Source organism: Poecilia formosa, unplaced genomic scaffold (genome assembly GCF_000485575.1).
Source record: "Poecilia formosa unplaced genomic scaffold, Poecilia_formosa-5.1.2 Scaffold177, whole genome shotgun sequence".
NCBI lineage: Eukaryota > Metazoa > Chordata > Actinopteri > Cyprinodontiformes > Poeciliidae > Poecilia > Poecilia formosa.
Genome location: NW_006800116.1, coordinates 18,607 through 41,991, shown reverse-complemented (window position 1 = coordinate 41,991; position 23,385 = coordinate 18,607). Strand labels below are relative to the sequence as shown.

The 23,385-nt window shown below is 38.1% G+C and overlaps 2 protein-coding genes across 6 annotated transcripts in view; both read right to left on the bottom strand.

Moving 5' to 3' along the window:
- The window catches only part of dbn1 (drebrin 1), a 126,830-nt gene extending 124,225 nt beyond the window's left edge, over window positions 1–2,605 (bottom strand). For 2 of the 5 annotated variants that reach the window (XM_016678244.1, XM_016678246.1), the window contains exon 1: window positions 2,428–2,604. In XM_016678244.1, the coding sequence (XP_016533730.1) occupies window positions 2,428–2,510 (83 nt within the window). In that variant the 5' untranslated portion in view covers window positions 2,511–2,604. Of the gene's footprint in view, window positions 1–2,427 lie in introns of all 5 variants that reach the window. The other 3 variants (XM_016678245.1, XM_016678247.1, XM_007565480.2) reach the window with 3 other exon arrangements.
- A 13,734-nt stretch (window positions 2,606–16,339) lies between these two features.
- The window catches only part of LOC103147252 (AT-rich interactive domain-containing protein 5B), a 16,475-nt gene continuing 9,429 nt past the window's right edge, over window positions 16,340–23,385 (bottom strand). The window contains exon 9 of the mRNA XM_007565496.2: window positions 16,340–23,081. Within this exon, the coding sequence (XP_007565558.2) occupies window positions 21,942–23,081 (1,140 nt within the window). The 3' untranslated portion in view covers window positions 16,340–21,941. The remainder of the gene's footprint in view (window positions 23,082–23,385) is intronic.

The following is a 23,385-nucleotide window of genomic DNA, read 5'->3' as shown; positions in this document are numbered from 1 at the left end:
AAAAAAACATGGAACCAAAACCGATTCAAAGCAGAACCTGATTCACACTAGTGACCAACAACAGATGGAAGCAGTTCACATTTCACTGTAAAGACGGTGACTCACGAGTGTTTGACCGCAAACAAACTGGAAAACGGGATCTGAAACCTGAGCTTGGCCTATCTGCACATTTCACAGACTCCACCTTTAATCACACAACATGTTGTCTTGTTGCTTTATCGAGCACAAAGTTTACAGTTTAACTTTCAGATCGCTCTGCTAGAGGTCTGGTTTGACCTTTTCTGCAATGAGCAGTCCTTCCTCTTTAAAAAAAAAAAAAAACTAAAACTTTCAAACCCCTAACAGAAGTGGAGGACGAGAACTGAACGCGCCTGCAGCAACACAAAGCCAATGTTTTTCTTTGGGATTCACCAGAAACATTCCTCTTCTGGGTTGTGTAAAAAAAAAAAACAAGTCAGACCTTCAGGGCTTCCTGGTTGGATGAAAACAACTACAGAGGTATTGATTACCCCCAGCAATGCCTGTTAATATTAGTTAGAAAGTCAGCATTAATCTACAACTAAAGGGTAATGCCTCTTATTGTAGTATCTTATCCAAGTCAACTCACAATCAGAGCTCTGCTTTAATTCTCAGTAATGATAACCGCTGGAAGATTTAAAGCAGGATTATGTAAGAAAAACAAAATCTCAAGTTGTGAAGCAGTTGAAAGCCTATGGAGGAGCTCCAGAGATTCACAGCTCAGGTGAGAAATGCAGCAGTCAGAACAAAAATATAATTTTAGGTTCAATAAAAACATGATGTACAACTCTAAGATTGCACTGTATGACAAAAACGGTTACATATTATGCTGTGGGATGTTGATCTTAAAGGGGTGGTACTATCTTCCAGGCATATAGTACCACTTTATAGCAAAATCAAGTAGGGCTGGAAGATAAATTCATTATCTCAAATTTTCTGTTTTGTAGATTTAGTTTTTGGAATTTTTTATTTATTTTCCACCAATGAACTCCTTGAGGTTCCATAGTGATGCTAACTCACCCAAGAACTACCATCTTGTTTGACAATTGTGTTTTACAGCTTCTGTTTATTTCAACTTTGAATTCAAGTCAATTCACAGATGGATTTATTGAACTAAAAGCCAGTTTTTAAATATATTTTCTGTCATTTGTATTTTTTAAGGGGGAGACAGAATTGAAGATCAAATTAGCTATAAAAATGAAATGGTTTTTTTTAACACTTTTTATTTAAGAATATTATGAATCCAACATATATGAAATGTTATTTTTGAGCTATATCGGCCACCACTACAATCATGTTACCTTCAGTTTTTACAAAAATGTTGTACAATGTCAAACATGACTGAAGAAATTTGACACTTTGAAACTGGGACTGTCTCTTTAAGAAACTCCTGCTCTTTTCAACCTGCTGCCTTCAGCATTGCAACAGAACGTCTGTCTTTCTTAGGAGCTTTGAATTCATATGAGGATTTCTCAAACATATATGGAAGAATCAAGCAACACTCCAGGAGTGTTTTTGATGAGGGAATAACATCATTACATGATGTAAAACTAAAATAATCCATTTTACATCATACTGCCCCTTTAATAGTACAGGAAGAGAGTTGATGGGAAGATGGATGGAGCTACATGTCTTCGATTTTGGAGGTATTCCTGTGTTAGAATGGTTCAGTCAAAGTTCAGAACAAATTGAAGTGAATCAGAGGTTTAGCATAGAAATTAGCTTTTGATGCGGTAGTTCTTGAACTATTGATCTGGACCACGTTTAAAGGAATTATGAAGAACTTCCTTCACATCGTTTCTGAGTGATGCAAAGCCACAAAGAGTGATGGTGGAGGCCCTTCAACCCTCTGTCTCCTCCCACCGGCCTCGCCCCTCTCCTCCTCCCTGGTTCAGGGATGCTGGGGCTCAGCGTCCTACCTCCTCCCCCCGCCACACACACAGACACACACAGGCGCGCGCGCACACACACGTACACACCCCACCCTGGACCAGGCCTTCCTGGCTCACCCAAACTGTGCCAGTCAACCCCTGAAAACTGCTCCCTGCTGGATTAATCTGTTGAAGCAACAAACAAAGCAACCAGGACGAGACTCTGCAGTGCGGCTCGGACCAGAAAGAAAAATGCCCGGAAAAACTCTCACTTCCACGGCTGCAAGGCTTCCTGCAGCCCCGTAGCTGATGGAGGAGAACAGCCCCGAGAACCAGAAAGTAAATAGTTTGGAGTTAAAAACCTCCGCACTCTACGTCGCTCCACATGATATTATTATAATTCATAATGATGATACGACCCAAAGGTGCCCCTGCGCATCTTCAACCCCGCAACACAAAAAGATCCAGAGAAAAGCCCCGCAAAGAGGCAGCGACACAAGGGGATGCGGTGGGAGGGCTGTCAGGCTGCGGGACTCACCAGTCGGTGTCCGAGGTCTCGTCAATGACGTCCTGGTAGGCGGTCAGCAGGGCCAGTCTGTTCTTGGCGAGATTCACAGCCATGTTTCTGTCCCTGCGAGCATCCAGACCGCTGCTGATAGAGAGAGAGACACGGAATGAAACCACAGAGGAGGAAGAGGAGGAGGAGGATCTGATCTGACTGGTGGAGACAAAGAGGAGAGGGAAAAGTCCGCGGGGTCCTAGAGCCAGATATTAGCTCCTAAACCAGTGGTTCTTAAACTTTTTTGAGGTACCGAACCCACCAGTTTCATATGTGCATTCACTGAACCCTTCTGTAGTGATAAATAAAATATTATTTTTTCCCCCAAAATTTAAGACATAGGGGTGCCCCAACTAGAGTCTAGATGGGGCACCTCATGATCACTAAGTCTTCTTAAAAGGTAGAGTCTCTGAGAACATTTCTTCAAAATATAGTCAGTGTTTTCAGCAAAGTTGAGCTGACTGTCCAGGAACGACCCAAGGTATTTAAAATTTGCCACAGTTTCAACAGGTTGGCCATCGAGAGAAACTGGAAACACTTTAAGGTCTTGTTTAGATCATTTAATTATCTCTACATTCTTAAGATAATGAAAAATTAATAATAAATAATAAAGACGGTATTCTGATTTAGTAATGTAATTACCACCCCCACGCCACTAGAGGCAGTACCAACCCCGAAAAGATGCGACTAAGGAGCAGATTTAGAAGTACACCGAAAGCTACAGAATTTGGTAAAAACAGTGAGCTTTGCTGAAGTAATTAAAGACACAAGTTCAAATCCATGCTGAGAGTGGAACTCCTTCATTCAGTGCTCCTCTGCAGCACTGATTAGCTAAGCAATGTAACATGATCCTCTGCAGCAAGTGATGGCAAAGCGGGGCGCTTCATCACGATTTTACACAAGTGTGTCTTTGGCTCCGCCGAACCCCTGAGACCGACTCATCGAACCCCTGGGGTTCGATCGAACCCAAGTTAAGAACCACTGTCCTAAACCATGGCGAAACCCTCTCACATGATACCAAACAAACATAAATATAATAAATACATTAGTACGGCGGCGTGTTAGGGCCATTGTAGATAAAATGCACTCAATTTCTCCAAAATTCAGAAATGTTGAGATCTCAGAATTTTTCTGCAAAAAGTTCTAGAAAATGTTCAAAAGTCGAAAATTTTCGACTTTTGAAACTCGGAAATTTCCTAGTTTTTTCCTCAATGCAACGAGGATCCAGGAAGGTGCTAAAGCCACAAACAAAACCACAAGGTGTTCAGAAATATGGAATCTGGAAAGTGCCTTTGCTATGCTATTTTTTTTTTCATTCAATCATTAACTAAAAATAAAAAGTGACAGTATTTTTAAAAACTGACAGATTTTTCTTATGTGCAGAAAAACATCTCAACACATATGAGGTTCCAAAGCTCTGTCTGGTCTATAGGAAGAGTAGGACTGCAATAAACGACTAATTGACATTCTGATGATTAATTGATTAATCAAATTAAAAAAATAATAAGCACGTTCTGCTATTAGAAAAACATTAAAAGATGCAAATAAATAAATAATTCAATTCCTACTTTAAAAAGAAAACATCCTATAGCCTGAAATGCAACAACATAACTTTGCTTCAGTGAATGCTTGATCACTTGTTACAAAGGATGCATCTCCAGCTAAGTTAAAAAAAAACAAAAAAAAAACCTGTGGATATATAAAGAATATACAGAACCAAATTCTGAATTTGAACCAGCTGAATCTGAAACTATTCCACTTGATGAGTTCTGGGTTCACATATTCACAGTCAAACGCTGTTTATCTTGAATGCAAAATTTATATTTTGTACTGTTTTGGCTTAATTACTACTCTACGTTCAGCAAAAGGCCTTTAATTGACCACTTAATTCATTCACAATCATTTCATTAATCGATTAATCACAATTCATTGTTTCAGCTCCAATTAAGATTCTCCAAAATAAGCTCAAATCTACTGTAGCATTTTCAGCTGCTGCATGCTTTATAATGCACCTAACATTCATACAAATTTTATAAAGCTGTGACATTTTGATATACAGTCATTTTAAGGCTTATAAGATTTGATGTTAACTTCCTGGACCTCAGTGTCTGAAACAAATCATTCAGATTTTAGACACAATCACAGAAACAAATCAGAGCAGAAATCACAGGTTGAAACTGTGAACTCCTACAAGTATCTTTGATGATTATCAAAGATACTGTTTAATCTATCAGATAAAGTTTAATCTAAAAACAGATTATTGTCAAAGGACAGCAGAGGATCAGCTTATTGCGACCCTCATTGAAAGCCTTTTGAACCTTTTCAATCACCTGCTGCTTTAGTGGTCTGCTAGTAAAAGGACAAGAACAATCTTAATGTTGTGAATGTTTCCTCCAACATTATTCAGCCTCAGCAGAGATACTTGCAGTCTGTGGAGGAAACAGGGGGCTAGAAAAGTAAAGAAATTACCCTGACAAAATGCTTTTAGTAGGATTTCCATTAATATGGACATTATATTGCAACCATCCAGAAGTAATGACTGCACAATCCTTTATTCTTTCTGCGGGCAACATTGTTCATTCACTGGTGATGCTTTGCAAGACGAGAATCACTTCAATCATGTTTTTATATAGTCTATGCTTTATTTTAATTTTGCAAGTTAATTTTGCTTAACTTTAATCCAAAATCCAGGCAGCACAGACGAGCAGAAGGCTAACAGCTCAGAGCTGGTCGCTACTGGAAACACAAGACGGTAGTATAGACAAGGACCTGACAAGGAAACAAGAGACACAGGTGGGTTTAAATACACAGGGAGACAATCAGGAAAAACAAGGAACAGGTGTAACCAACTAAGGGATAGACAGGACAACATGGAGACTCAACAGAACTAAGAAACCTAAATTAACACACAGAAAAAAACAAATCCTCACAGATACTATTCTAGCAACCTTGTTTGGTTTAAGCCCAGCCTTTGCTAAAAAGCCCACTTCTTTCTGATTGGCTGGCACAGGATCAGAAACATTCACAATTTTGCAACTGAAGGTTAAAACAGAGAAAAACAAAATCTTAATTTTGGAAAAATATCTGAGATGACTTGAACAGGTGGTTGAAACAAGAGCCAATACTGAAAAATCACAGCTGCGGTCCAGTCCTTGACGTTAGCATACTCATGCTAACTACAATTATAATGCTAACTATGGCTCTAGTGTTCTAAACACTAATGACAGTATGCTGAGTTTATTTAACATGCTAATGTTATCAGCATGTAAGTAATACTTTTAATGTGACAACATTGACAGAAGGGTGCTATTGTTATGCTAATTAGTGCGAGTAAGTTAGCTGAATTTGCAGCAAAAATAACTTGAGAAATGATACTCGGCCATCAACTTCTTTCAGTTTAAGTCTTTGCCAAAATCCCACTTCCTTGGGATTGGCTGGCACAATTTACCACCTTTACAATATTTTGCCTTCAGAACAGCTAAACAGAAGCTACAAAAACTACATAACCTTTCAAAAATAGCAATCTTTTACAATATTGTTAAGGATTTTTTTAAGAGAAAATCAACTTTATTGTTGAGACAATGTTTTCCATATAAAGCAGGCATGTCCAAAGTCCGGCCCGGGGGCCAAATGCGGCCCGTGGTCAAATTTCATCCGGCCCGCAGCCTCTGTCATAAAATCAGTAACGTCTGGCCCGCAGCCTCTGTCATAAAATCAATAACGCCTGGCCCGCACGTAGAATTAATACATTGGGCAGCAGTACTGTTACCTGCATAGGGCGTAGCTTACACTCTAAATGCTGTTCCTCATTTACCCACTAGAGGGCAGCAGCCCTATGACTCAGACCATTTGCAGCTGGAGCTCAAATGGTCCAGCTGCAAATGGACCATTTGCAGCTGCGTCACTCTGACGGCTCTCTGCGTCAGAGTGACGCAGAGAGCCGCGGTCGGCACCAGCAGCTTTCTCTCGCGAACTTTTACCGACAGCTGGATAAGGCCAGGTTTCGAGAGATTTGGTTTGGTAAGAAAATGCTAAGCCTGTTTGGGTCGACGTTAGGGTTGCCACCTGTCAGAAATCAAAATAAGGGATTCGTCGTCCTAGCCTCATGGGGGGGCGGCAGGGGGTGGGGGAGGTTGGACGCAATATCGCAACACCGTGAGTGAAACAATGACTGGGGCAGCCTACTATATAAATTACTCGGGGACCATGTCTTTGTTATTACCCTTACACATTTCTAGAATACGGAACAAATCACGTTTCGGTTCAATTCGGGGCGCTACATTTAACAGTCAAATACGGGACGGGTTGCAACCCTAGTCGACGTATTTGTGTTAAAAGACATTCTTGGTTGGGAACTTAAATAACGGACTCTCACTTACGAGACATCTTGCACATCATTACCGCTGCCTTTGAGCCAGACCTGTCCTATGTGCTGTAGTCCAGATCTCAGTATCACATTAATGCAGACAAGTCATTTGTCATTTACAATAAGTCTCTGAATAAATTTTGTTTTTGTTTTTTTAAGATCAAAATAAGTCATAAATTCAGACAAGTTTTCAGTTTTCACTCCAGAATAATAAACTTTTAAAAATCTAATCAACATTTACTAATATGTCATATTTCAAATGAGCCCTGCACTTGTTGATATGACTATTACTTGCTCATTTTTCTGTTATTGTATTTAAAAATTCTGTAAATATTGAACTGCCATGGTGAGATAATTTTTTATGTTTCAAATGTAATTTGCACACAAGAGTACAATTACTTCTGTTTAACCGTTAGAAAAAAGTGAAAAGTGAAGTTAAGCGAATATTCAATTGCATATGATATGCATGTTTCAAATGAACCTAAAGACATGCTTAAGATCGCTGAAATTAAAATGAAAAAGCAAATGTAAAACACAGAATGGCTTGCTGAAATTTGTTTAATTATATTGCTGTTCTATGTAAAGAACGTCCGCCAAGGTCGGCCCCCCTACATTTTTAACACACCAAATCTGGCCCCCTTTGCAAAAAGTTTGGACACACCTGATATAAAGAAATGAATATATTTTCTTTATTTTAACTTTTCTATTTCATAAATTTTAAAAAGGACACCTAAAGACAGAAAAAAATATATTTTACCAAATATATTTCTAACACTACCAGTTGAAAAATCTGCTGATCTGCATTTATTTATAACTGTTACTTTTTAAAAATTCTTCATAGTTTTTTTGCTAAAGTTTTTAGGTGTCACAGTGGAGTCTAAACAAGCCACAGGTTACTAGCAGAATGTGCAGAGTTAGCATCTAGAATAATGTCTACTTAAAATATTTATGTTGGTAACATGATAAATACAATTCAGGAATTGTGAAACAACATAATTTACAAGCTTCTTACTTAAAGTGGGGCAAGAAAAGCTGTTAAGAGAAATAATTATCTGATATAACTGAATCCTTACACATTATATTAGGGAATTTCATATTAAGGAGAAATGATGGAGCTGCACATTCACACAAATCCAAAACGTCCATGATGAAATATCTCTTTAGATTCAGGGAACCATTCTCTGCATAAATATAATTTGTTGTGCTAGAAACCTTGAAGGGGTAAAAGTTACAGGAAGAGAAAAAGATGAATTATTTAACCCTCTGATGCATAAGTGGGTCCTTTTGAACCTGGTGAGGTCATCTTTTTGCAATATCTTTGTAATGAAAAGTTTTCATCACTTCATATTCCAGGTATTCCTCAAGAAACATGTTACTGATATCATGCAATTAAAAATTTTTAATTTACCTTTTATACATTTTAAAAAATAGCATGTTTTATGTTACTACCCCATTCTTCCGTGAGTGGGTCCAAAATGACCCGCATTCATTTCTTATGGAATTTAATGGGAATCTTTGTTTCTTACCAACTGTGACTGTCAGGAAAACATTTTTTGTGAACCAAACACACTGAGACCTAAGTGTCACCCCTGAATAATATTATTTTACACAGCAAGAACTCTTACATATAAGTATTATCTTTATTTTTTATCTCACAAATGTGTTTGTGTGTCAATCCTGAGTACTGTGACAGCGTTATTGTCACAAATCAACATATTAGCCTTCTTCAAAGTTAGCCAACACTAGTTATCTAACCAACTAGCTAACATTACCACCTATACTTTGTTGTGCATGTGTATTATTTGTGTGTGATTGTCTGTGTGTGTGTGTGTGTGTGTATGTGTGTGTGTGTGGGGGTGTGTGTGTGTGTGTGTGTGTCTGTGTGTCTGTGTGTCTCTGTGTGTGTCTGACACCCTGGATGAGAAAACCAAGAGAGAGAGAGTTGAATGACATACAAAACCTGTTGATCAATGTGCTCAAGGTTCTTTTTTTTATCATCTCAATAAATAAAATAAAAATTCATAGCTATAGAAATAAGTGCATAAATAAATGAGCCAGAAAAGTATAGAGTGCCTTCTTTGGGTCGGGGAGGATGTCCTGCCCCAAGTGGAGGAGTTCAAGTATCTCAGGATCTTGTTCACCAATGAGGGAAAAATGGAGCAGAAGATCGACAGGCTTATTGGTGCAGCGTCTGCAGTGAAGCGGGCGCTGTACCGATCTGTCGTAGTGAAGGGAGAGCTGAGCCAAAAAGCGAAGCTCTTGATTTAGTGGTTGATCTAAGTTCCCTCCCTCGTCTATGGTCATGAGTGTTGGGTCATGTCCGAAAGAACGAGGTCACGGATACAAGCGGCCAAAATTAGTTTTCCCTGTAGGGTGTCTGGGGTCTCGCTTAGAGATAGGGTGAGAAGGTCAGATATCCAGGAGAGATTCAGAGTAGAGCCGGTGTTCTGACTATCTGTCAATCCAGCATACCTTATGGTAATGCGCATGCGCACATCGATGTTACGTCACATACTGTTTACTCAGCAGATTTCTTATAAATCCGTCATACCTGTGTGTTATGTTTTTCAGACGTTTACGGTAAATTTTATTTAATTAAGATGCTATGTTAATCAAACATATTAACAAAATAACTTTTGCTGTTTCCAATATCGTTACCATACTGTAAACAAGACAGTCCCGTTTAACGTCACTATTACAACAAATACTGTTTGACTACAAATTTGGTCTCCTGCGGGATTTTTTGTCCCTATAGCTAATCTACCTTTTTAATATTTCAATATTTCTTTAGAAAACTGCATGGAATATGTCCTAAAAAAAAAAAGCATGAATAACGCTGGATGCTGACCAAAGCTGTTAGGCAACAAGCAGAACAACACCTCTTTCTGGACACTGCGTGGAAATAACTAGATTTTTCTTATTTTAATTGTTTTTATTTACCATAAATTTCAGAGAAATAAAACACACAAAATGAAACTTCTACAGGTATGACGGATTTATAAGAAACGTAACATTGATGTTCGTATTACCACGAGGTATGCTGGATTGACGAGGTATGACAGATAGACAGAACACCTGTGCTCCTTCATGTCGAGAGGAGCCAGTTGAGGTGACTCGGCATCTGGTCAGGATGCCTCCTGGACGCCTCTGTGGTGAGGTGTTCTGGGCATGTCCCACCAGGAGGAGGCCCCGGGGAAGACCCAGGACACGCTGACGATGTTTCTCAGCTGGTCTGGCCTTGGGATCCCCCAGAGGAGCTGGAACAAGTGGCTGGGGAGAGCGAACTCTGAGCCTCCTTACTTAGGCTGCTGACCCCGCGACCTGATCCCGGATAAACGGAAGATGGATGGACGGACGGACGGACGGACGGACGGACGGACGGATGGACGGATGGATGGATGGATGGATGGATGAATGGATCACACACATACACACACTCACATGCGTGATACTCATAGGATAATAGAATAGAGAATAGAATAGAGAATAGCTTGGTTAGCTAGCTAGTTTCAAGAAACATGTTCTTTTGCAACGACCTCCCATGCCCACACACACATAATGGATGTTAACATGGTCCATTATTGACATTTCATCATTGTTGTTGTAAAATTGCTGCTGTTGTCATTTTGTTTTAAAAATATTCCTCAAATTGTCAGAAATGTTCTACAAATTGTTCTAAAAACATTTAAAAAAGTGAAAAACGAAAATATTTCAAACATGAAATAACTCTTGTGTGAAATAAAACACAGTTGAAAGTATTATACAAAACATTATTTTGAATCAAACTGACAAAAGTAGCATAAAAACACATTGATTGTAACCCAGGACAAAAAGGACCCACTCATGGAAGACTGTATAGTCAGTCACTCACGCATCAGAGGGTTAAAAAGTTTCATTTTGCACACCACTGCCATTTGTGCCAATTAAAAAGCCCACCAGAACCAACTACCCTGCTCCATTATCCTCCAAGCTCTGAGAACCGAAGGGAAGGTATGTGGGCTCCGTGCCAGCTGGCGGGCCGGAGAGACAAACACTAAGGGTGACCCCGTGGCGGGCTGGTTGCTATGGCAACCAACAGAAGAAAAAAAAAAAGAAAACCTTCCTAAATGTCAACTTTTATGGGAAACGGAGAGAAAAGAACCTCATTTCAGACCATCGCTCACAAAAGCCCAAAGAGACGGGCTGCAAGGGGAATTCCTGGACTGTTAGGTCATTGGAGATCTGCTTTATTCTACAAATGATTTACCAACTGGTCACCGTTACTGTTTTTTTATTGATCTGTGACAGGAGAGGTCTTAAACTTTAAACTTAAACCTAGCATGATATTACCACAGTAGATTTTTTTTTCACCTGCTCTTTCTTTCAACATTTTAGATTTTTAATTTGTACTTTGTATTTTGTTTGCATGCTTCAAGCAGACAAATAACTTCAATAGGTTGTAGATTGTAGATATTTTTCTGTAATTATTCAAACTCATTTTTGATAACAGGGTTTGAGCAAAAGTCATGTTTTCTAGGTAGGCAATGTAAAAAGTGTAATGTAAATACATGACAATGGACCTGTGACTGAATGTCTATTGCTGATGACCAAAAATGGGTGAAGTAAGCAGTTTTGCTATGCAGAGAACTGAATGTGAAAGTAAATGGGTAAAAAGAAACAAGCACAATGTTGGAAAGCACATTCTCTCCAGGATTATAAAACTGGAATCTTTGATTTAAGGGAAGAAAGTACTGAAAGGTGGTAGAAGAGGACAAAGCATGTGCCATTGTTATGGCAGCTAGCTTGAGCAGGGAGTCCACAGCCACTGATGCAAGTGGAGTAAGAAAATGTTTCCATTTACAGATTTTGCATTTTAGGTCCTCGGTTGACAGCAAATAGCCTGGATTTGCAGTCTGAATAATATTTTCACAGCTTCTTCACATAAAGTGATTATGTATAAAAAAGTGAGACTTACACACTTGCTACATCGTCAGCCTGGTAACAGTTACTGGAAAAATGCTGTTCATCAACCTGAACACAGCCAGCTTTCTGGTGTTTTCTGGATTACAGTTTGTTTCAAGTTTTTGTTTGACATTAGCTGAGTTTCCATTATAAAAGTGCACAAAATTTTGACAATATTATGCTAATGTTGAAAAAACTATTTTGCAATTGCAGTTTATATTACATGAGAAATGCAATTAAAAATGATATGAATAAGTTTGTTGATATGATGAGGCGTTTTTTAACGCTCCTGTCCTCCTCCTTCCATTTCCTGTCGCTGTCTTCCTCATCTCTGCCAGTAGAAACACCAACTGTTGATCACGAGACTCGTGTGATGCAAAAAAACAAATGAATAAAAAGTTTTCATTGCAGTTTTGCAAAATATAATAATTTTGTCACAGTTTAAAATCAATAAGAAAGGACATGATTTTTTTTTTTAATTGCCATTTTTACGGTAAGCAAATATTGTAATTCCAATTTGCACAATTTTATGGTCAAAAGCAACAATGTTAGTGAAACATGCAAACTAGGCCAGTCATAATGCTTTTAAATCTACAGATGGGGTTTAGTTTAGTGCAGCTGATGCTCCATTACAAAATCAATTCCAATTTCCTCATTTTCACTGTATTTCCTCATTTTCACCATGAAAATATTTAATTTATTAAATCAAATTTGAGCCATATTGGCAGTAAGATTTATTTATGTATTTTGTGCGTTATAGCTTATTTTGAATTATTACCATCACTGTTAATTTTAACTGTTCTTTGGAAAAAAGAAAAAATCATCCAACATTAATTCAATTATAATCTTTTTTAATTAGTTTCAGTCAAATTGCACTGACAGAACATTTGTGTTTTTATTGCTTTAAATTCTGCCTTTTTTAATTGTTCCCAAAGATTAAGATTATATCTTTTTCTCCGAGTTTTAAAATTGAACTCATGAGTCTGACTTCCAAAAAAAATCCACAGTTCTCTTCAGCAAAGAGAAGACTGATGAAGGAGTCAGATGGACAAACCAGAAGCTTACTTCCGCAGCTTCAGCATATTTATAATATTGATGTGTTCATCTATGTTCTTTGAGGTCTTAGATAAAAGCTTTAGACTCAGAGATATTCTTTGTTTCGATTTAACCTGGTTTAGTTCAATTAGTCTCCAAACATTTTGTCCAGCTCATCTCTTGAAGTTGTCTCAACAGATAAAACAGATCCCCATGTTTTAAACCTACTAATGTGAAGCAGGTTTATCCCTCAACAAGGTAAAAACACGCTCTAATGTTTCCAGTCAAGAACAGGTGTGGAGATGAATGTGAAACCAGATTAGGAGATAAAAACTGTGGGAGAAAAACAAAGTGGGGATTAGCAGCTCATGTCTCCATCTGATCTGTGGGCTTTAAAATTTTATTCCTGTAGATTTCTAACAACAAAAAGGAGAATCTGAGACAGTTTCAACTGCACACTAATGTTAGTGGTAAATGCTGGTTGATGTAATAGACTGCACTGCCACCATCTTGCCTAGTCTGATATTTGATGTTTTGGCACACTGTACAATCCCTCATTTTGTTTTAGAACTGATTTTATCTTCTAGTGTATGTGTCTTTGTTTTACTTTCTGTAACATTTATTGCCTTTTTGGGTTTGGATAAACCTGGACCTAATAACTAAGAAATGTAAAGGCTTTCAAACTGCAAAGTTGTAGCATGTCTCTGGATTTAAAAATGATGGAAAACATGATTTTTGTCTCAACAGCCCATTAATGTTGTTAAGGGTTTCATACTTTCAAAAAAAAAAGAAAGAAAAAGAAAAAAAAACTACCACACACACAAAAAAAACACAGTTCAATGTTTAATTCTTTAAATTCTATTCACAAAGTCAGACCTTCATATAGATTACTCAAAGTAATAAGAAGCATTTTTTGTGATCATTTCAAACTTTACAAGAAAAAATAAAGAGTTGATAGAGAAACTGTATTTATTTCAGTTATATCAGGGTATAGACCCTGATATAACCCTCTATATTATTGGATATAGATCCAATAATGGGGACGACTGCCTAAATGGACTGAACTTATGTAGCGCTTTTCCAATCATTTTGACTACTCAAAGCGCTTTACACTAGAGTCACATTCACCCATTTGAACTCACAAACCCTCACACATTTATACACCGATACGCAGTTTGGTACAAGAAGGCCTACAAGAAGAGTAAGTCTGAGAAGCCAACTGCAAAAGAAAGTGGCTTTTCCAAACACAAATAATGAAAGTTTAGTGGAAGGAGAAAAAATGTTTGGCAGAAAAAAGGTGCGCATAACAGCAATATTCAACACCACGGGAGGGATGTGGAGCAGAGTCAAACATCTAGTGAAGTTCAGAAAGCATTGACTGCAGATAAAAAAGCTAGCGCTAGCTGCATTTCCATTGATCTTATAATTGTTCAAGTTGGAATTATGAAAATAAATTTGCTTAATGGAAACACTGCAATAGTGAATTTGTACTTGTTTGACATTTGCAGAATATTGACAAAGTTTTGCTCACATTTGTAAAGGAAATGCAGCTGTAGATGCAGTTGGGTGATGAGCTGTAGCTGTGAGACACTGTTCATCTTACCGTGCCTTTCAGTTACAAACATCTGAGGCTGAGAAGAGCAAGAACTGGATTGTAGCTCAGTGGTTCAAAGGCCTCTGTTCAGATGAAAGTAAAGTTTGTATTTCATCTGAAAATCAAGGTCCACAATCTGGAGGAAGAGCGGGGAGAAGTCATGTTGCTTGAACATGACTTCAAGAACATGATAAACCAGTGATGGTTTGGGTTGCCATGTAGTCTGCTGGTTCTGTTCCACTGGGTTTTCTATAATTTATAGTCAATACAACTGTCTACCAGGACATTAGAGCCTCCAAGCTTTCTTCTGCTAACAAACTTTATGGAGATTCTGCTCCAACACATCTCAATCAAATGAATGAAGGAGGAAGTGGTTTCTGGATGGTCAACAACAAAACACACAGCAGTAAAACCAGCTGACCAATGAAGGCAGGCGTCCCTAGGGTTGCTATGGAAGGCAGTGTCTGCTGATTTGTGACGTTATATTCAGAAGATTATTGAAACGGCTAATTTTCTAGACACCAAAAACCAATAACTTACCGATAAAATGGGTGGGTGTTTGTTTTTTTTTTTCAGATGCAGTCGAAACCCACATGGAAGTACAAAAACATATAAAATCTCAATGTTGCATAATAGATTCCCTTTAAGATAAAATTAATATCATGAAATTTGGTTAAAACATTATGATCCCACCTTCAGGAATCAGATTCCATGTTGTGAGGTTTGAAACCTGCAGCTTTAAAGTCCCAACTCTCCCATGACAAAAAAAGAAAAATGTGTGCAACCTAAACTCAACCTTTAACATGGCGCTGCTAACAAAGCTCCTACTGCAGAGTGAGGAATGTGTTCATTATTTTCTCCACAGTGTGAAAGTTTACTCTCTGAATGTTTTTCCAGCGCTGCCTTTATGAGTCCTGCAGGGAAGGAATGTGTGAAGTTCCTCCTGAGCTCACATCTCAGAAAATATCTATAACTTCTATGATTTCATCAAATGTCAGCATTCCACTAAAGACAAAACTTAAAAGGCTCGAAGTTAATCAAAAAGAACAATAAATAAAATAAGATTGGAGACTGGAGTTGTATCTCTTAAAATGTTTATTGGTGGAGGAAATGATTAATATTATTTTAGAATAATAAAATCTGAAACACTCCGCAAAACAAACCAAATGAAACAAACCAGATGTTTCATCATAGATTTGTTTCCATCTAGTGAGTATTTCAGGGAATCACACTTTAGAGAAACTTTCTGGGCTTTTCAGGATGTAGAAACACTAGAACAGTACCAGAACTTTGAAACAAGGTATTACAAAAAGTAAAAAAACACTAAAAATGTATATTATTAAAGAAGTTTTAAATTTTAAGGACCACAAATTTGATGCATATGTTTGTTTTAATCTAATGAGTCTTGTTTGTCAAATTAACAGCATCTTTTGAAAACAGCATTGAAATCGGATAAATCAGATGTTAAACTCCTGACCAATAATAGTTTATTGGTCAGATGTAAAATTCTGATGTTAAATGTCTCATCTTCAGTAACCAACTACAAAAATCATCATAATTAAGGTTTAGAAAACCATCTGTGAGGAATTAATCTATATAAGGTTTCACTTTGGGAAGCAAGTTACTCAAATAAACTATTTTTTTTCCAATAATATTCTAATTTACTGAATATAGCTGTTTCTTAAATTGTGATTTAGATCAGAAATTAGAAAAACAAATTGCTTGACAGCCAATAGAAGAAAGAATTCTACATTACACTGAAAAAACAAGAATATAAAATATTAAATAAAACAGCTGAAGATGTCTCTGAAGATATACATTTCAGAGAAAATGAAAATTATGACTAATCTTAAATAATTTTAGAAAATGTTCTTAATTTCTAAAAAACAGATCCCCTAACTTTCAAAATGGAGCTCTACCAGACATTTTTAATTTCTAAAAAAAGAAATAAAACCTTGAACTCAGAATTTATTAACAGGTTACTTTTAATATAAATATACAGTGTTAAAATGGAATGGTACCTGACACTGAAAGCCGTTTACCATTAAAATAAGGATAAAAAAAATTAAAACGGAGAAAAACAAAAACAGACCATGTGCTGTAAATCAGTAACAACCAAAATAAAACATATTCTTAATCAAGCAAGAATGTTCTGGTTCCAATCCAGCGCCTTGTGGAACACTGCCATGGTCTTGGGTAAAACTCGGGATACAACAGTCCAGCAGAGCTCACTCTGGAAACACTCATGGAAAAGACGGTTTTATTTTACAGACAAGCTGTGCGTAAATAGAAGCAGGAAATAAAATATTTTCTTCTTTAATTCTTATAAAAGAGATCTCAGAAAGACATTCCTAAGTGTGCAACATCCAGTTTGTAAAGGTGCCACATGGAGCATTTTTCACCATCTGTATTTGGTTGATTTAAGCTACAGTTGTATAAAATGGACATTTGGGATGTTTGCTATTCAAGACAGTCCTGAAAGCTTATGGTGAAGAGAGAGGGAACATTATTTTCAATTTCAGTCAAACACATTTCTTCATTTTAGACCGAATTTCGATTCATTTCAGACAAACCATTTTGCATTTATCAATATTAAAATAATCTAAGTTCAAATTTTCCACTCAAATAATCAGTTATATACTGGTACACAACAATTTGTGCTTATTGCATAAATTAAAGCTTAATGTGTTTCGAACTAGCATTTTATTTTTGCTTAAACAAGGTTATTTGGATTACAAAACCCTTTTGACATCTTTTATGTCATTATGAGGCAAATTTTAGGGGAAATAACCAGAATTAAAAAGAACCAAATAAAAAAACTACATCCAACCATGAAACTAGGTTACTTTATGAGGGTTTTTATAACTACTGAATCAATTCTGTTAATATATCAGAGTATAAAGAGAAATCGATTTAAAATGACTTTAGAAAAAAAATAATGAAAATGTATATTTAATAGAGAAAAGGTAAGACTTTTTAGCTCCACATATTTTCATCTCAAAATCTGAAGCATTAACTGAATTTTTCACAAACCCGCAAGTTCAAAACTGTCCCAAAAATCAAATTTCTATGAAGCGATCAATGGTCGTTTTGGTTATCCAGAAACTTTTCTTCATAAATAAATCAATAAACTACATAAGAGGACAAAAGGCAACTATTCAGATATGAAAACTGGAAGCGTTTAGGACATTTTAGGAAGCTGCAGAACAGTCAAATTAATTCAACAATTCAAAGACGTAAAAATGTGACATGTAGCACCTTTATTTTGATCTTTTATCATCATGAATGTCCAACCGACCGTTTGCTGTCCCTTTTCTTAAATCTTGTAGGTCCAGTTCAATCCAACACACGGAGCTGAGCGTCATTCTGGTGTCGCGGGTCTTCTCATCAAATCCTCAACACGAGAATTTACAAAAACCCGCAAAGGCCATAAAGTTCAACAAAACTCACCTACACAGGGACCCCTTGTACAAGTCGATGGCATGAAGGCTAATGAGCTCATTTAACTTTCATTTGCTTACAAACATTAACTCCAAATGTCTGTATCAGGCACTTATAAGTACTTTACATGAATGAGCAGTGCCGTTCAAGACTGATTCTGGAGTAGTGTGCAAAACACTGTAAGAAATTTGTATAACATGCATAAGAAACTGTAAACATTGTGAAACCAATCAAAGAAAAAAAAAACTAGCTAGACTAAGCTTAAATATCCAAACAAAGAAACAAAGTTATACTAGTTTAAGAAGCTGGAAAAAAAAGAGAATAAAATAAAATAAAATAATGAGTGGCATGTCATTATTATTCAATACATCAACAAAAAAGGAGCAAAAGAACTGAAGCCAATGTTCAGGTGGGTCTAAACTAGTCCAGTGGAGCTGCGTTTCACCTGGGAGGAACCAGAAGAGTGATCAGACCCAGACCAACTTTAAAGGAACAGGTTTGGAAACTCAATTTTAAAAGCTGAGGTTATTAGAACAAGGATCAGTTTGAGGTTATGCATTTGTTTGGCAAATGCACATTAAAGGTGCTCTACACAAAATGAACTGTAAAATCAACTCTCTACCGTCACACTGATGATAAACAGGAGATCTTAAAACAGTGTTGCCTGAACAAAGCAGAGAGTTTTTAAAAGTTTTGTGTAATTAAAGCAATTGCAACTCAAAAAAAAAAGTTAACCGTTAGCATCTTGGCGTACGAACAATTTGGTCTAAACTGACTTAAGTCAAAAAAGACAATTGATTGCTAGGAACTACTGTCAAAAAATACTGTTAAATATAGAATCTTTGGAAAAGTAACTGCAATAAAGCTCTATATGTCAGCATGCTAAGTTAACAAAATCATCACCATTCTAGTAGCAGCAACTTTGAAGTGTTTTACAGATGAGTAGTCAAAATTTTTTATTTAAACATACAAAGTGAACTAGAATCCCCACATAGCAGATTTTGGGTTAAAGGTAAATCAAAGCATGGCAAGGTAGCATATTAAGCTAAGAAATGTTCCACTGTCCGTTATTACCTGCAGTACAGATGTTTGAAACTCATCAAAGTCATACATTTCATCAAAGGGCTGGTTTGATAAAACTCTATTCAACTTTTAAAATAATATAGCTTTCTCTGCATTCGCTGAGTACTTCTTAAAAAAAAGAAAAATATATATATATATATATATATATATATATATATATATATTTTCTTTTACATTGATGTTTGACAGTATACAAACAAACTTATGAAATAATCACACAACTGCTTTCTTGAAGTTCTATTTCTGGAGTCTAGTGGGCCACTAAAACAGCTACAGTAGGCTGGACTTAGCCCACGAGCCACGAGTTTGAAACATGCTGCAGTGTGATAAAACTGTTTAGAACAACAAACAGTCCAGCAAAGCCAAGAAGGTTTGGCGCCCATAAATTAATCATAACCTAATAATGTCGGGTAAATCTCTATCAAACGCTAAAATGACTCAAGCTGTCAACAAGGCTAGCAGGCAAAATTATGCCTGTTGTATCAGTAATTAACAAAACCTTTATTACTTAATGGGAATATGTATATAACATACAAAAATTAAGACGGTCTAAAAAACATGATTGACCCAAACAGCTATTTTTAAAATCTGACAAGTCATTTATCTGATGCGTTAAGATATTAGCATGTTCACCTAACCATCATACTAAACTAAATGATGTAGGGTAGCAATATTTCTTCCAATGACAGTTTAAATGTCAAAACTTTCATGGAATACAAAAAATATGGTAAGCAGCTTAAAATGTTCCTAACGCTAACACCAAAGAGCATCATTTCATGTCAGTGCCAGTTGTTAGCAGCTTCTGAACAGCAGCTTTGTGGAGGACCAAAATTATTTTTATCCTTCTTTCATTTTAAAATGTGATAAGCTCTTCAGTGAGCACCACTGTCCACATTATTTGTTCTACAAACGCGCTCCTTTAAAGCTCTCTGGGACCAATAAATATAGGTTTACTGATGTGATGAAGCAGAGCCAGACAGTAGTCTGGCTCTGCTTCAGACTACTGTCAGACTACTGTCTGAAGCAGTAATGTTGTGAAAAACATTACTGTGATAAAGAATATTTGACATTTGTAGTTATTTTTTTTGCCCAATAATTATTTTAAAATAAAGAAGAAAAACAAATGAAGGAAGTAAAATTGTAAAAATACTATCAATAACAGAATTATATAGGAGTCTTGTGGAGCACTTTGGTGCATCTGCCCATATACTGAGTACACATTGTTTTTTCATGCAGTCATTCACAACTATTTGTGCTGAACATGGAACCAACAGTCAAACAAATCTGATAAAAAATAATTACTAATAAGCTAATTTTTTCATCTTTTAAAATATTTCTTTAAAATATTTTCTCTGTGGACAAATCAATGTGAATTTTTCCACCTATTAAAAACTTTCTGACTTGCAGCTTGACAACATTCTGAGCCTTGAAACAAGTCAAAAACCAATGTGGTCATGAGCTACATAACTAGGAAAAAACAGCACCTATTAGTTTGAGTCAAATACAAACGCTAAGAAATGAGAGACAGTAAATTATAACTGGCTTAAATATGAAAAAAAGCAAAAGGAGTACAGTAGGTGTGCAAATCTGAACCAGCATATGTGGTGTCAAAGCAAACAGGAAAGTAAGTTAAAGAGATACCTTGATGTTTAAGAGCAAGAAAAGCAACATATATTTTTGATGCAAGATTAAATTTTAGTTTCTCGTTTCTAACAAAAGGCTTTAACCGACATGAATTTCCTGGAATCACAGGTGCATCTAAAGAAATTTATAGTGAGAATTCAAGTTAACAATTCAGTCCATAAAGTGAAACTGCAGAAATTTCATGGATTCATTACAAAAAGAGATTTATTTTAAGCATTTATTTCTGCTTTTGGTAATTATAGCTTACAGGTAATGAAAACCAATAAAAATATATTTTAGTACATAAACATTATGGAGGCAAGAAAAGGTTATTGCTACAGAACTTGTCTGTCCAGAGAGTGCTATAGCAAAGAATCTAAAAAGAAAGTTTAGTACTAGGAAAATCTGCTACTCCACAACCATGAGTTCAACTTTCTGAGCTGAATTTATGGATCGAAACAGACTCCTTGGTGATTTTCTAAGTTATCGAGACGCACCTATACAGTGCATGAATCCCAATATGGAGGCAGGAGTTGCTCACTCTGAAGCTGCAGATACAAGATTTGTTTTGATTTCAAACTTACTGTTGGCAGGAGCCTCTAACTGCTGAAGAAGAAGGAAGCTACAGATGTTGTGGACCATTCTGAGCATGCTTTCATCTCAAACACGTTGAGATAGTTTTATAATCCTCAAATACGGTTAAAAAAAAGGGGGGGGAGGAGAGAGAAATGAAGAACCTGAGGTAGTTTAGACTGTTGGAGCTGCATGTGGGATCTAAGAACCTGAACAGGGACGAAGGTGAGAGCAAGCCGACACGATGGCGAACCTGGTCGATGGGTGTGCTGTTGAAACATCAAGGTATCTCCGTGGATGCAGGTGAAGCCGGGAATGGCGTGGGTCGCCGGCCCTTTAAGGCACATTTGTGTACGTTTACATCAACTAACGAGCAGGACTAAAACGCTTCACTCTCACTGGATACATTGTGAAGACAACTTTTCATTTTGAGCCCTAGATTACATTTAAACACTATCAGAAAATAAGTCTCTCCCTACGGACGAGGAGAACAATTTAAAAACGGGACTAGCGGATGACACCAGGGATGCTGTGGGAGGAGTCATGATCACCCAAACATGATATCTTGTTCTAACTGTTGTGGATCCGTTTTAGTTTCATCAGAACGTAGAGGAGAGAAGTGTATAGTATTTCCAAGGGTTATGGCAGTGTTCAGGAAAAAAAAGAAAATCATCTCCCGTTTTTGTTTCAACGGAAACTCAGCTGAGATTGTCATGATTCTGTTTGATGACGTTCCTCCAGAGAAAACGGAAATGTAGCGAAATAAACGTCATTAAAGAAGCAAACACCCGGCGCAGACAAGTCTCCGAAGTGATCCTGATTTATGGAAAAAAAGCACTAAAAACAGTGTGTGTCCGTGTCGGAAGGGCCGGCTTCCGACAAGGGACCGGAACACCGGGTCGGATCTCGCTCCAGTTGCTCCTTCCCCATCGGCTCCTCCTGCTTCTTTGCCTCCATCTTTGCATCTCCATCTCCGACTTCAGTCCTTTTGGTTTCGGTTGGAGGAGGAATTTTCACAAACCTCGTCCCGTTCATGTCTTCCTCCAGTTTCACCTGGAAGGGTGGAAGTCCGAGTAGGAAGGCCCGGATGCGGCTTGGGGAGCTCAGGTCTGCTGGCTCCTCCTGGCCCCTCCCCTCCACGCTCTGAATGCCGGACACTGCCAAGGAGCTGGAGCGGCCCCTGAGGCTGAAATCCTGCGCTTGCTCCTGGGGGCCACTGCGTGGTCTCTTGGAGTACGATGGATCCAAGTTTCTGTTGACTGCCTGCGGACTCTGCTCGTGGCCTTCGGCGCTGGGCCGTTTGGGTGGTAATCGTTTGCTGAGGTTGAGGGGCAGCGCCTGCTCTGGCGGTGGGGTAATGGGGGAACAGGGCGGCTTGGCGCTCAGGTCCTGCGACAGCGCCTCCGACAGCCGGCGGGTGAAGGTCTGTAGCTGAGACGAGTCCAGGTGAGCCCGCATCACCTTCCTCACCTGGACACTGCAGTCCAGGTTGAGAGGCAGGACGCGGAGTGGAGGCAGCGGGGGCCGGCTCCTGGACGCTCCGCGCTGACCCCCGTCATCTGAGCCGCAGCCAGAGCAGTGGTGCTGGTGGAGCTGGTGCAGCTGAGGCTGCAGCTGCTCCGAGCTGGGGTGGGGCGTGTCCGGGCTCCCTCCTTTGGGCTGGAGGGTGAAGATGGCCGGGTGGAGCTGTGCCGGGTCCTGGGGGGTCAGGGCGGGGCTATCGGGGCCCCTCTGGAGGCTGATTTGACTCCTGAAGACGTCCAGAGGGCACACGCCTTTGATGGGGCTGAAGCCGCTCAGCGAGCCAGTGACGAAATGAGGGAGAGCTGGGATGAGAACGCTGGGAGAGGGAGGAGCCGCCGAGTCGCCGCGTTCCGACTTCAACTCCGTCGTTTTGAAGGGGAGGAAGGAAGGAGACATGGGGGAGAGGTCAGGTGTCAGGGGGATGCTGAGCGGGAGGATGGCCGGCTGGATGGGCTGCAGGGACGAAAACAAGGATGGATTACAACATAAAGCTGATCTTTCAAAGCTTTCTTTACAGAGTTTGGGAATTTTACCCAAGTATTTTCAAGATACGTTTTCACATTTTATCTGCACCACACCTGAACATCAAAACAATACAAATGAACACAAGAAGAGTTTCAAATAGGACTGTTTATTGAAATAATTGATTTAGTAATCGATTAACCGTTAAACTAAAAAAAATAGGCCATTCACTGAAAGAACAACACTTAGAGCAGTAATAAAGCCAAAACTGTTTATTTATATATATATACATATA